This window comes from Musa acuminata, chromosome BXJ2-9 (genome assembly GCF_036884655.1).
Source record: "Musa acuminata AAA Group cultivar baxijiao chromosome BXJ2-9, Cavendish_Baxijiao_AAA, whole genome shotgun sequence".
NCBI classification, from domain to species: Eukaryota; Viridiplantae; Streptophyta; class Magnoliopsida; order Zingiberales; family Musaceae; genus Musa; species Musa acuminata.
Genome location: NC_088346.1, coordinates 14,182,385 through 14,197,436, shown reverse-complemented (window position 1 = coordinate 14,197,436; position 15,052 = coordinate 14,182,385). Strand labels below are relative to the sequence as shown.

The 15,052-nt window shown below is 36.0% G+C and overlaps 1 protein-coding gene across 3 annotated transcripts; it reads right to left on the bottom strand.

Moving 5' to 3' along the window:
- Positions 1-625: 625 nt before the first annotated feature.
- LOC135623243 (transcription factor BIM1-like) lies at positions 626-5,174 on the bottom strand. Of its 3 annotated transcripts, none has more exons than XM_065125991.1 (11): positions 4,787-5,174; positions 4,603-4,686; positions 4,053-4,376; positions 3,504-3,591; positions 3,285-3,421; positions 3,016-3,127; positions 2,225-2,294; positions 2,047-2,142; positions 1,497-1,933; positions 1,232-1,370; positions 626-1,016 (listed from the first exon to the last, which is right to left on the bottom strand). In XM_065125991.1, the coding sequence occupies exons 1-11, from the start codon at positions 4,797-4,799 to the stop codon at positions 921-923; spliced, it is 1,596 nt and encodes a 531-aa protein (XP_064982063.1). In that variant the 5' UTR covers positions 4,800-5,174; the 3' UTR covers positions 626-920. The 3 variants fall into 3 exon arrangements, with proteins under 3 accessions (XP_064982063.1, XP_064982065.1, XP_064982064.1); XM_065125993.1 differs by having other exon boundaries at positions 626-1,010; XM_065125992.1 differs by having other exon boundaries at positions 4,809-5,174.
- Between the last annotated feature and the right edge of the window lie 9,878 nt (positions 5,175-15,052).

Below are 15,052 nucleotides of genomic sequence, written 5' to 3'. Positions count from 1 at the left end.
ACCTGATTGTGCTCAATTATTTATAACATCACCTGACCTATCTTGGGAGGCCCATTGGGCCTTCCTTCCAAGGCCATCTTCTTATTATGGGTTGTAGAGCCAATCTATTGTAATGCCCTACTGACGAAGAAGATTAGCAGCCTGATAAGCCCATTTAGGGTCCAGATCGACCCAGACGAGCTCGACCCGGACCGGTTCGCTGGGTCCGGTCTAAATCCCCTCGCCCATCAGATCACAGGAGGAGAAGCAATGGCTTTATTATTATCCTCCAAGCCCCGTCCTCTCCTCCTCAAGCACCGCCCGCCATCGCCACCCGATCGGCGGCCTCCTCCTCCCCGACCTTTCCGTTCGACGCCAGCGCCGGCTCCACAGCTCCTTTGCCGCACGCGCCACCAAAAACGGCGACGCCGGCATTACGGGCGCTTCGTGCTGTGCTAGTGTTCCCCGCCCCCCACCCCCGAAAAAACAAATCCGCCGCCTCTTGGTTGTAACCTTAGATTAAGGGTGGTAAGTATGTTGTATGCTTAAAAGCAGATATGTTAATTACACATGTATGATGATAAAGCTTGTCGACAATTTGCAAGCGTAGCTTCCTGCACAGCATTAGCAATCAGAATGCAACAAGTTGTAAAAGAAGAGAGATTTCCTTATCCGCAGCGATACAGTGCCACGAGTTAGAATCTGTGGTGTTGAACTTACAACAAGAATCATTTGATAGTGAAAAAAAGGAAAGAGAGACTTGGCACGTGAATGGAAGCCTGTAAAATAAAGCAGCTTCACAAGATGTGATGGAAGCCTCCACGGAAAAACAAGGACAAGACACAAATGAAAGACTGCACAATAGTTTTCATCAACCTCAATGACCCTTGAATCCCGAATACAACAATCCAAGTGAAATATCATGGGGAAGTAATATAACATCAGCTGTTCTCTGCTTTGTGTCTTTTAAGTGCTTGTGATTCCCCTAACCTGCTGTACCCGATTGCTTGATAAAAAGGTGTTGAATCTTTCTGATCCTTCAATAACACAAATTAAGAAGATAAAATAGGATCAGTTATGTCTTGATGAATCAGTAGTTGTTTTCCCAATGCACAAGAGTAACATTATGGGGTAGTTGAATGCCATGGCAGTGAAATAAAGATCATTTGTCCTTCATGCTATTGCAGTCATACAACAACAACAACAACAACGTCCAAATGATGAATTGATGAAGGAATAGAAGAGTTCTCACCTTAAGAATGGAAGTTGTGGCTGTGCCAGTAGGCCTACTATTAATTGCTCTCTTGCCAAGGTTAATCTGAACAGATACACTGGCTTGAGACAGATCCACACCAGAGCTTTGCAATGCCTGACTCAGAGTATTCAACAGCCTGTTTGAGCAAATCATCAGATCAAAATTAAACAAAAGCCTATAAGATGTCGCAAGAAAATATTTGTTTGAAATATCAAAGGTTGTAATCCAAAAAGGAATTAACTTATAGATCTCTTGTACGCACCCATGGGAGTAGGCAGTAGACATGCTAATCATGCCTTCATCGACGGTTAGCTCCTCTTGTTCATTCATCACATCCCTGCCAATGGCACCACCAGTGAGGCTGCATGATCTCAACCACGGTGGTCGATCCTGGAACACCATGGTGTCTGGATTTGAAATCAACCCCTGCTGTGACTGAGCAACACCTGCTTCCCTTCCAACAGCCAACAACCTTTGATGTGACGAATTGTTTGCGGTACCCAGGTTACTTGCTAAACTGGTGGCAGTCTTGTAAGAGTTACCAGCAGCCACACCTATTGCTGGGGAAACATGCACACTTGACAGCATAGGAGGTGCAACTGGAGTGCTACCTTCACTCGATTTCTTCAAGAATATATGTGCAGGAGAAGCAGAATTATTTTCTATGGCTAAACCAATTCCAGGCGCTTGGTTGTTCTTCTGTTTCAAACATTTAGCAGAGAAAAATATCACAATAAGAAACAAGACATATGCATGAGCTCATTAGAAAGAAAACAATACTACACGAAATAGATTGAGCTTAATGATTCTACCCAAGGCATTAACTTGACACCATCCTGATTCCATCCCGAGTATGGCAATTCATACTTCTGTACCTTCTCTTGTAAGAAGCGGATGTATTCAATGACCTGAAGGGAAATTTTGCTAAAACAATGTCAATACGAAAGGATTACACCATTCGAAGCATACTCGTGGCATGATTTAGTGTACCTCCAGAAGAAATGATGCTTTATCTCTCTTCTGATCACCATGAGGTATGAGCTGCCGGAGTATCTGAAATCTGCAAAACGGTTTTGTATGCCGTCATTAGTGCATAAGATTGTTAAATGCGTATAACTATATTTATTAGTCATAGTTTCCATTATCTCATGTAGTAGCCATGTAAAATGTAAAAGACATCACAAAAGAGAAGCCTAATTGTGCAGATTGGCAGAAGGAAAGGTTAAAAATAAAGCAAAATCTACATGGTCAATCAAATGACAGAACAATCCAATTGTGAAAATTTTGAACAACCCAAATTTGCTCATAACAGTTCAGCCAAATTCAGACGTTTATTCCTCTATTTGGAAAGCATTCTTCTGAACTTTCCAGCAAGTGCTTCCGTAAGTAGGTTGGTTTCCATCTACAAATCAAGCACTGAAAACAGCAGCTCGCTAACTAGCAGACATTATTATCACAAAGGAAAATTCATTGGCAATTAGCAGATAGGATTTTTTTTTTCCCCATATAGCTAATCAAGATTTACTAACTAAATTGTTGTTCACTGAAAATAATCTTCAAATAAAAACTAAAAGATCTACAAGTATGTTGTACAATAAACTGGCCATGAGGTATTACAAATATATAGATGCAAAAAAAAAAAAAAATCACTTTTGTTGGATCCTCGACCACATATTGTTATTCTGAAGTGAACCAAATATAATATAGCACCCTATATAACCAGGAAACTGCATGACATAAAAGTATGGAGAAAGCTCAAACATTATATTACATGGACTTGCCTGTCATTAATTTTGCTTCTTCTCCTCTGCTCAGTGGCAGAATGCTTAGACCGTGGTGTGTTTGGCCTCTGATCCGCAGTGCTCACCCTCCCATCTACATTCACAGTCAAATCTTCGTCCCAGCACAAACAAAACAAAGAAATCAAATGATTTTACTCATGAAAAGAAAGGGAAGCAAGAAAATTTCGGCAGAAGCTGAACAACTAAATCAAAAAGGAATCACAGAAGCAGAAAGAGTGGAAAAGAGTTAGGAGAAAACAAGGAGCTACCTTTACGGGAGGAGGAGCCCTCCTCTTTCATTCCAAACACCTCCGCCTCATCATCATCATCCACTCCGTCGTATTCTCGTGTGGATCTCGACACGGCCGCCTCCATGAATCGCTTCTTCTCCGGCCCCGAGCTGTGCCTGTCCCAAAAGCCCCCCACAGCTCAGAAGAGAAAGCCTCTAAATAAAAGAGAGTCGGAGAGAGAAGAAGAAGGACACGAACCTCCCGGAGGAGGTGGCAGCTGGAGTGGTGCAGATGACTCCGGAACTGCCGCTGCCGCGGGCGGCAGCCAACGTGGAAGGTCGCTGCCCTGTGAGTGAGACGGAGCAAGCAAAGATTAGGAGGGAATACCATATAAATCTGGTCTTTTTGCATTTTGACTCCTGAAACTTTGATATTTGCATAATAGCCCTCATTTGATTTAGAAAAATACACTCACAATAAATAAATAATTATTTTTTCGATTATCATTATCCTCCTCTCATAATTTCCATCTTTCATCAGCCTAAACGACATGGTCGAACGTCTTGAGATTCGTGCAACATCTCCAATGGAAATCATTTAAGATTTCACCTGAGAACTTGACCGACGGTATGGCTCCGTCGGAAACAGGGGAGACCGAGAGCTGACGTTACCGAGCGAACATAAACTAAAAAATTTTAATTATAAGACCCAAAAAACAATTAACATAAAACCTGAAGTCCTTTTTATTATGATCGAGAAATAAACACGATGATTCGTAGTAAAAATAAAAATCAAGAATCACACTACCTCTGGAAGCGGTGTCTTTTTCGTCCCACTGCGTGTAACAAGCAGCGCCAGCGTAAGAGCCGAAGCTGGTGGTGGTGCTTCGGCTGCCGTAATCGGGTTCGGGTTTGGTCTCCAACCCGAATGAGAACCCCCGCCCCGGTCCCCACCCACTCCTCTCCGGCTTCACCTCGCCGGCCACGTGACCGATGCCGCACGCGCCTACCCCGCCCGGGAGCACCCGCTCCGCTGGCCTCTCGGTGGCCACGCCTCCTCCCTCCGCCGCCTCGCCGCCGCGCTCCCCCCGCTCCAGCGGCTGCAAGAAGTCCCGCGTCTTCAAGAAGAAACCTGGAAACAAAAACACGAGACAGAAAAGACAAGAAAAACTCAACATGTGTCCGAATTTATAAAGGCACGGAGACACAGAGCTGAGATTTCGGCATTGGTTTAGTCTCCGAGAAGAGATTTTGATGCAAAATACAGTTTAAACACGAGATAATTTCCATCGGCCAACAGTAGAATTCTACTGAACTCTACGTGAACAATGGGAGATGTGGAGTTATGAGATGAGAACCTTGAGATGAAGACCTCGGATCTTGGACCTGGTAAGATGAATCCGAGGAGTAGAGCGACAGGAAATCATGTGTTACTTTCTTCCCTGTATATTATCATGTAGACTCAAAGAATTATTATAATTCAAAGGGAAAATAAAAGAAGCATAAGAAGAAGAAGAACACTTTCGGACCGGCCTTAATTACCTTGGAGCTCCATTGCACTCACCAGACATACATCTTCTTCTTCCCCGACTCCAAGATGCCCCCTTTTCCGAGTTATCGTCAACAATTCAACTCGGAAACCACAAGCTCTTGCCACAGGTTACTCCAGATCGAGGGAAACAATTAATGGCTCACGACGAAAAGACTTCGTCTCGTCTCCTTGAGCCCCTCAAAGGAGCAGCGGAAGCCGAGAGCATTCAGGAGAACAGAACCGATCCAAGTAGCATGAAAAAGATCGAACTTTGAGATCGAGTTGACAGAGATAAAGAGATCCGATTGATGGATGAATCATCAAAGAAATTTCGCCTTCCTCGGGGAGGAGGAGACGAAAGGCTCCGCCAACATCCCAACACGCCGCGCCTTTAGCCCACTCTCTGCTCCGCCCTCTCGCTTTTATTTACTCCTTACTCCTCTCCCGTCCGCCTCCCGAGAACGCCGTTTCCTCGAGTAACTAACGGCGCAGTCACGTCCCCGTTTGTTCACGGCGCCGCGCGGGTTAAATCGCATCGATGCGCGTGCTTTCGGCCGTAGCGTTACCGCGGGCGAGGCCGTGATCGTACGGCTCTGATCGGTCCACGCAGTGGTGGGGGTGGAAAAAAGAGAAACGAAGCGATGGGGATCACGTGAGGTACGGCGGTTGACGACGGTTGGTCGTTGACGAAATCGAAGTCTTCGACGAAAATAGGTGTGATTAAAGCGGATATACGTAGAAGATGATGATGATTAGGCGCTAATCCCGATCCCGCGTCAAAAGAAAAGATCATTAGATAATAATTATTATAATATTTAGGGCGCAGTAAAAGATGAGGGAGATGGAGATGGAGATGGGAGCGACGAGATTGCAGGAAAGAAGGGACCGCAGGGCGGGCAGGGGTCGTCGGGGAAAAGGGCACGTGAGAGGCACCGGGCCCGCGGCCGCTCCTACGAACGCACATGAGCGGGAATTGCGGGTGGAGGTCTCTCCTCATGTGCTATAGATTCCCCACCCACTTCCCACTCACGTCCCCCTTCCGCTTCTTCCTCAGCCAGCACATCAAAAACATCTTCTTTTCTGCAATTTATGCTCCTGATTTCTTGATCTCAGAAGCCCCTGAGATATTATCATCACACTATGTTCATGCATGATAGGGTCGACTGAAACTGATGTCATAATATTTCTTTGATGAAATGAAGAGAGAAGAAAGAGAAAAGAACAGTGAGAACATTAAATTCAAATAGACAGGATCCAGCAGGAACATGCAGATGAAGATGGAAGGAACGTGCTTGGTGGAGCTTGCATTATGAAATGCTGTGATCGTCTTTAAAGTCTTCTTCCAAACTTCCATTCATGGAGAGACCCCACATATCTCTCTTGGCAAATCATCTGTCACCTGTATGACCTGAGCCGCAGCCTGTCGCTTCTCCCTTTTCTGGAAGAAATGCCTCCTCATACTTTCCCACGGTTCGCTCCAGTATTTATTTTCACGGTTCACTCAGGTGAAACCTTTGCGACGCACATTGTCAACCATCACCAGTTTGGTGAATGCCGATGTCAGAGGTGATGAGATTCTCTCCTCTTTTTCTGACACGGATCATATGAAATACATAAACAAACAACTAGCACTGACACAAACTTAGCTAAGATGTAAAACTGCTCATGACATGAACGAAGAGACTCAAAATGATATCTATGAAAAACATCAATCTACCGTAGCTCCAAAGTTGAGTGTTTTGTCGTCATAATCAGGTCGTAGATATCCAAGAATTTCCTTTTTAAGATGCTTTACCCCAAAGGCACAGGTAACACATGATCATTCCATATATGCAGGACAAAACTTGGGGGGACATGACATGCACCAAAGCTCCGCTGTGTGGAGTCTTGTGTACAGGGCAACCCCCACAGACCACAGAAAACAACAAGCATATCACGCGACATCCAACCACCCATGGCGAAGTGAAAAGCCACACCCAGATCACTAGTGCTTTGTAGTCTTGTATCCGATGGATAAGAACACGAACCGCCACGCTTGCTGACGGAAGTGCGTGCGGTCGGTCAGAGAGCAAGGATCTGTGAGTGGCACACCTCTCAAGACGAGATCTATCCTTCCGTGTCTCAGACCGACGTCCTTCTGATGGCGGGCGGTGGCCCGTGTGCACTGACAACGTCACACGTGCGAACAGTGGCACACTCCATCTGAATCACCAACAGCTAATCTATCCCTCTGCACCGTTCCTCTCAGGTTTTATGCAGGTACGTTAACCCTGAACCACCCATCAGATTACTCTTAATTGGAGGTTTTGTTTCAGATTCTATTGACTATAGATATCGATATAAATAACGCATAGCCCCTCTGCAGCTGCAATCAATAAAATGATCTATGTATGTATGTTATAGCAGTCCTCCAATCACATTTTAGGTCCTTTCTAACGCATAAAATATTAACTCTTAAAGCAGATTTAATAGAAGATAACAAAAAATCAATGTGTTTTTACATCATATCATGACTAATAATAATTATTCTCAACGTGCAGTCTGGGAATCAATTAACGCTGTTCACATGTGTTTCTCCCCATTGTCTTGGGCGGCGCGGCGCTCAGATTGGAAGCTGAGGGCCAAGATTATGTGCGTGCGCTTCTTGCCTTGATGTCCATCGTTTAAGCTCTCTATTAAGAATATGGATTTACCTCAGGTTATTACTGTTTAAATAACTCTACGAGACAGGAGAATGTAAGACTATGGATGAGTACATTCATGAACAGTAATCGAAAAAGGAGGGAGCGGAGCAAAGTAAGTATACATTTATGCATCGGTTGCAATGGTAGTGATCGATCAGTAAACAATATAGTCAGAATATTCTCATGGCTCAGATAACTAACTCCTTTTATAATATTGTTCTAATAAGCTAAGCTAAGTACCTGTAAGATGCACTTTTAACATGCGATGCGGTTCTCTTGTGACACACCGACACACCACATGGGATGTGTTTGGATGTGCCCACACTAATGCAACAGTATCTCGAGCACACACACCTTTTCTTGATCTTGGTTGAAGTTGGGGTGTCGACAGGTCAATCTTTAATTGCCGCATCGCTCTCTTCTTTTAGAAAAGTAAGGACTCGCAACACGACATATTACTTCGAAGAAGATTGCGAACCGTTTACTAGTCTTCTCAACATTAATCTTGTAAAAGCCTTGATCTAAACTCCCGTCTTACATATCCATGCTTAGTTACAGATGCTATTATGTGAAACTTGTTACTAATGATGATGACTGCCCTCCAAGATTACTGACAGCATCCAAATCTAAGAACTACGAGTCCCAATCAATTATAGCATACCCTTTCCCAGTTGCAACCTTGCAGAATCTTGCTTCTCGTTCATACACCATTTGCATGCATATTATACGCTCATGTCCGTTAGGGTAACATGCTTAGAGCCCCCCATCATGCATCTCCACCCATATAAATCTATGCATGCTTCCACCTTTGCCTCATCACCAATATGTTCTCTATAAATTATGTTCCCAAAGTCAGTCTATAATAACAAAAGGTCATCATAACAAATAATTGACACACATGACTCCTACAACTCTAACGTCTATAGCCACTCATGCAAAAGAGAAACCAAGACTCCCATGCCAACCTTTCCAAACCAAAACAACACAAGCTCACATCATCTTTTTTTCTTTTGTGTGTGTGTTTATATTAATTCCAGACGTTGCCGTACCGTGCGGCACACAGTAAAGACTCGGTCGACGGGCCACTTCTGTTGTGCCGCTGCTGCTCCCTGAACCACATAGCTAAACATACACTGTTGATTAGGAGCAGACGTAGCGCCTTTTCTTTGAGGAAAAGAAGAGAAGGGATGACGATTCCAGCGCATGCAAAGGAAGCAACAGTGCAACACCACGTTCATGAGTACACAAGCTGCCTGGAACTTGGAGGGCAGGTACCCACAAGCACAGAGATAAACAAGGGTGAATTTTCGAAAAATATTTCTAATTTTATTTTATTTAAAAAAGCCTAAATAGTGTTTTTACTTTTTAAAAAGATAATAATCTCAAAAAACTGCCCAGGTTCACATAGGATTAATTGAATAAAAAAATTGATCTAACTAGAATCAATATATTATCCTTGTTTCACATTTATCAATCAATACGATCTTTAATGTCTGACTATTTCCTGTTCTATCATCGTTATCACTATGTACTCTATAGCTTAATTTCGACTATTTCCTATTCTATCGTCGTCATCACAATGTACTCTATAGCCTCTAACTATTATTGACTTCGTGCATCAATGTGTTTAGAATCAAGTTCCACTGTTTACAAGCATCGAGTTTCATCGACAACACTACCGACCCCTCTAAGCTTCTATTTTATTGCTACCACAAGGAGGATTCGAGAGTTTCCTACTTCTCGGGTTCTAAAACTTTAGCGACAGCCAACATTGTTTGCAATAAACCATGGAGGGTTCTTTGAGGTATGTTTTCATTTTCATAAAAATATTTACTATGAAATCATTACTTTTTGCTTAGGTTTTATGGTTGCGTGTTTACTGTTACAGTGTTATAAAAACTTGTTGTTTTACTATCAATATTTTGAGCATTCTTTATAAAAATAAAATCCTTGTCCAAAACAATATGTCATTTTTCTCATGTTTATTTTATTCTTAACAAATTATAATTCATTCAAGTAATATTTTTTCACATTTTAGATTTAAAGAGGTCCAAAATATATGTAAAAAATTTGGTCTAGAGAACAATTTACCTAATAGGTGATGCACTATTATTGTGAAATTTTCAAAAATAGTAGTACATCAGATGCACTATTTAAAATAATCTCAAATTTTTAGAAAAATCTTTGAATAGGATACCTATGGATATATGTAATTGGTTTTCTATTTTATAGAATTCTTTCAACATATTTATGAATTTTTTTAGCATTTGAATAATGTTGTCATTTTTTATTTTCTCTTTATTATTTATATTTCTAAAAATTATAAGGCATCCATGTAATATTTTTTTATATTAGAGCTTCTAAATAGGTCAACAATATATGTAAAAAAATTGGTCTTGACAAACTTTTCTAATAGGTGATGCAATATTATTAAGAAAAATTCAAAACTAGTGTGTCCCATAGATGCTCTGCTCAAAGTGATCTTAAATTTTTAGAAAAGCTTTAAATATATCCCATATGGACATATGTCATTGATTTTCTATTTTAAAGATTTTTTGATACTTTTATAAAATTTTGAGCATCTGCATAGTGTGTTATGCACTATTGTTGACAAAAATTCAAAAACAGAGCATCGCACAGATATACTATTCAAAATGATCTTAAATTTTTAATAAAACTTTGAATAGGATACTTATGGATATATGAAACTTTTTTGTATATTTTATAAAAACATTTAGTATTTTTATGATTTTTTTTGCATTTGAATAATGCATCATTTTTTATTCTCTCCTTTTTTTGTATTTCTAACAAATTATAATACATCCATATAATGTTTTTTCATATCTGAACTTCTAAATTAGTCAATAATATTTGTAGAAAATTTATTATAAAAAAATTTCTCATTGGTGATGCATTGTTTTTGAGGAAAAATAAAAAAAGTGTATTGCACAGATGTATTGTTCAAAATAATCTTAAATTTTTAGGAAAGCTTTGATATGACACTTATGGGCATATGCCACTAGTTTTCTATTGTAGATAATTTTTTTTAATATTTTTATAGATTTTTGAACATTTGAACAATGTGCCATTTTCTATTTTCTCCTTATTTTTTGTATTTTATAACAAATTGTAATGTATCCATTCAATATTTTTTGTATTTGAACAATGTGCCATTCTAAAAAGGTCAACATTATATGCAAAAAAATCGGTTAGAAAAACAAATTTCCTAATAGGTGATGCATTCTTTTTGAGAAAATAAAAATAAAAATACTAGATCGAATAGATGCACTGTTCAAAATGATCTTAAATTTTTAGACAAATTTTGAATAAGATATTTATGGATATATGTCTTTGGTTTTCCATTTTAGAGAATATTTTTAATATTTTTATGGACTTTTGAGCGTCTAAATAGTGTGTCATTTTTTTTATTTTCTCCTTGTATTTTATATTTCTAACAAATTATAATAAATTCATATAATATTTTTTACATTTAGGCTTCTAAACAGGTCAACAATATATGTAGATAATTTGATATAGAAAAAAATTTCTAATAAATGATGCATTGTTTTTTTAGAAAAAATAAACAACAGTGCATCGCATAGATGCACTATTCAAAATGATCTCAAATTTTTAGAAAATTTTTGAATAGGACACTTATGGACATATATCACTATTTTTCTATTTTAGATTTTTTTTTACATTTCTGTAATTTTTTAGCATCTGAAAAATGTGATTTTTTTTTATTTTTATGTTTATTTTTATGTTTATTTTTATATGTCTAATAAATTATAATACATCCATGTAAAATTGTTTCGCATTTGAGCTTCTAAATAGGTCAACAACATATGTAGATAATTTGGTCTAGAAAGAAATTTTCTAATAGGTGATGCACTATTTTTTAGGAAAAATAAAAAATAGTGCATCACTTAGATACACTATTTAAATTGATTTTAATTATTTTAAGAAAGCCTTGAATATGACATTTATGGACATATGTCACTAGTTTTCTATTTTAGAGATTATTTTAGTATTTTAATAGATTTTTGAGCATCTAAACAACATGATATCCTTTTCTATTTCTAAAAAATTATAATACATCCATGAAATATTTTTAAAATAGGTCAAAAATATATTTAAAAATTTTGATCTAGAAAAAAAATTCTAATAGGTAATGCACTATTTTTGAGAAAAAAATAAAAAATAGTGCATCGCATAGATGTACTATTCAAAATAATCTCAAATTTTTAGAAAACCTTTGAATAAGACACTTATGGACATATGTCACTAGTTTTTCATTTTGCAGATTTTTGAATATTTTTATGGACTTTTGAGCATCTAAACAGTGCATTATTTTTGTTTTAAATAAATTATAATGCATCCATACAATGTTTTTGCATATTTGAGTTTCAAAATAAGTCATATATATATATATATATATATATATATATATATATATATATATATATATATATATATATATAATTTGGTCTAAAAAAAATTCCTACTAGGTGATGGCATTACTTTAGAGAAAAAATATAAAATAATGTAATGCATAGATGTATTGTTAAAAATGTTCTCAAATTTTTAAGAAGGTTTTAAATTGGACATTTATGCATATATGCTATTGGTTTTTTATTTTAAATTTTTTTGGTATTTTTATGAATATTTTAGCATGTGAATAGTGTCTTTTCTAATTTTCTTCTTGTTTTTTAGTTAGATATTTTTATTAAATTATTAACCATAATCCATTTTGGCTTTAAACAAAAAATAATCATATCATCAAATCCTTTTTATACATGTATAATGTCTAAAGCTAATTGCAAGAATATTGATTTAAGCATTAATATGTTTGTGTTTATATAAATTTATATTTAATTTTTAATTAATTATAATTGATAATTTTTAAATTTTATCTTTCTGGTTCCATTTGTTGGTTTCTATGGATTATGTTATTCTGATAATGAGAAGCTATCAAAAAGTTATTCTGGTTTGATAGTTTCAAGATAAAGATTTGTGAATTAATTTTGTACTTCCTTATGACACCTATTAAGCGTAGTCAAATAAAATTGATTTCATTATCACCAAGATAATGTCACTTGGATATTATAAGGAGATTTGGTCAATTTTTACATATTTATGATATTCTATCTTTAAAGTAAAACTTCTTTTTTGTGTTTGATATATCTATTCTGCTTAATTTATCTAATGCTAGAGAAGTCATTGATACGAAAGCATTTTGTCTATTGGATATCCTATACACAAATATTTTTTTATTTGAAGGACGAACACGTAAGGATTTGGAAATGTTGATAATAAATTTGTGTTAAGTGATGATGAGAAATAATTAATTTTTTGTTGGATGTATGTGTTATATGTTCTTGCTTGTATATTATTTTGTCAAAGTAATTACAGATTATAGTAGCCTTTAGTATCAACCATTGATGATTGAAAAATTTTAAATAAGTATAGTTGGTCAGAAATAATTTATTTATTTATTTCTGTGAGCATTCTAGGAGAGTGAATGCGAAGATTCAAGAGAAACGATATTCCAACTATCAATTATTTGAAAGGCTCCCTACTTATTTTGCAAGTAACTTATATCTAGATATATAGTTTATAAATTACTATACCCTATTTTTTGTATAATATAATTTGATCCTAACATGTATTTGAAATTTGATATAGGTGGTCTTGTGAGTATGTCTCATGCCTTAAACAGTCAAATGAGTTAGAATCTTCAAGATTGTGGAAATGATCTATTCCCACATTATATTGAAACATAATTAATAGAATGACATGAACATTATCATATGATAAAATAAATACCTTGTTTTGAAATTAAATTTAGATTTATCATTGTAGTTTATTTTGAAAAATATCCTAATGATCATTTTTTATTATTTATAAAATCATTAAAGAGTTAAATCCTGGTTATATTCTTATAAGGCACTAGTAGTTGATGTACAAACAAATGAGGTACCAGATGTTAAAGTAATAGCAATCGAGGAGCCATAATCTATTGAGTGACCAGTACTACTAAGGAATTCCTTTCATGAGTCATTTTAATTGTCTTTGAGAAAACTATGTTATAAATTATTTTTTATTCTATAATAAATAAGTCAAACCTGATATATATATATATATATATATGTATATGTATATGTGTATATATATATATATATATATATATATATGTATATATATATATATGTATATATATATATATGTATATATATATATATGTATATATATGTATATGTATATATATATATATATGTATATATATATGTATATGTATATATATATATATATGTATATATATATATATATGTATATGTATATGTATATGTATATATACGTATATATATATGTGTATATATATGTATATATATATATATATATATATATATATATATATATATATATATATATATATATATGTGTGTGTGTGTATATGTATATATATATATATGTATATATACATATATACATATACATATACATATATACATATATGTATATCTATATATGTTATGAAAAGAAAACTTTGAAGAAATCAGAGGAGAAATTAGAGAATGATAAGAAGGTAAACCTAAAAGAATTTGTGAATCTTCTCTAGAAGAAAGGAATTGATTATGCGAAGGGGATGACTATCATATTGAAAGTAAATTATTAATAGTTTTTAATATGATATGAAAGATACTATAAAAGATGATGTTTAAACTAAAATTTTTTGATCTTCTAGAGTATTAAGAAAAATGAAATTAGTTCAAATGAAGAAGCCACAATAATCGTATAAAGCAGAAGATCTTGTCTTTATTTATGTTACTTTTTATTTAGAGCTTCATTGTATGTAATTAGTTTTTCATATGTCTGTTAAATATAATGCAACCAACCAAATTGTTTTATTTATGAGATATTATAGTTTATCAACAAAAATAATATGGAGAGATGACATACGCCCAGCTTGCATTATTTCATAAAGTTTATGATTTCAATAGAATGATAGATAATGATGTAATAGATACATATGTCTTGAATTAGAAAGGCATCGTGCAATGCAATGGTGTCACTTGAAGAATCTTTTGTGTCATTAGGAATAATATATTCAAGATTCAAGGTAAATTTGATGAAAATAATAGAAGATAAGAACTCTGATATCATGATGAAAATAATAGAAGATAAGAACAAATATTGAATGAAGCTTTATTGAATAGTTGAAGATGTTTCAATAATACATTAACATGTTCCCTCTCCTATTTATACAAATTAGGAGGAAGGATTTCCCTAACAGAATAAAGGATTTTCCTCGATGGTGCTCCGATATCAATCTTGGATCGATGCAAAGAATTGTTTACAAGCGAGAGGCTTCATGAGTAAGATAAGTGTAGATCGCTGCTGCTGCTACTGCGATTGCTGTTGCTGTGATGGCACAGGCGTTCCCTTCATTCTCCTTAAGTACGCCGAATGTTGATAGATCAGCGAAGACTACCGCGGTGAGGAAGATGAGGATTGACCACGGAGCCTCTTAGGAATGCAACGGCGTTGGTCGCTGGCCGAAGGGTGAAGCTTCACTTTTCTCAGCGACGTTGG

Excerpts from the sequence above, each read along its gene's own strand:
- LOC135623243 (XM_065125991.1), bottom strand. Across the intron at positions 3,592-4,052 it reads AAAAGACACCGCTTCCAGAG|GGCAGCGACCTTCCACGTTG; the intron begins GTAGTGTGATTC and ends TCTCACTCACAG. Across the intron at positions 2,295-3,015 it reads AGAAGCAAAATTAATGACAG|ATTTCAGATACTCCGGCAGC; the intron begins GCAAGTCCATGT and ends ACCGTTTTGCAG.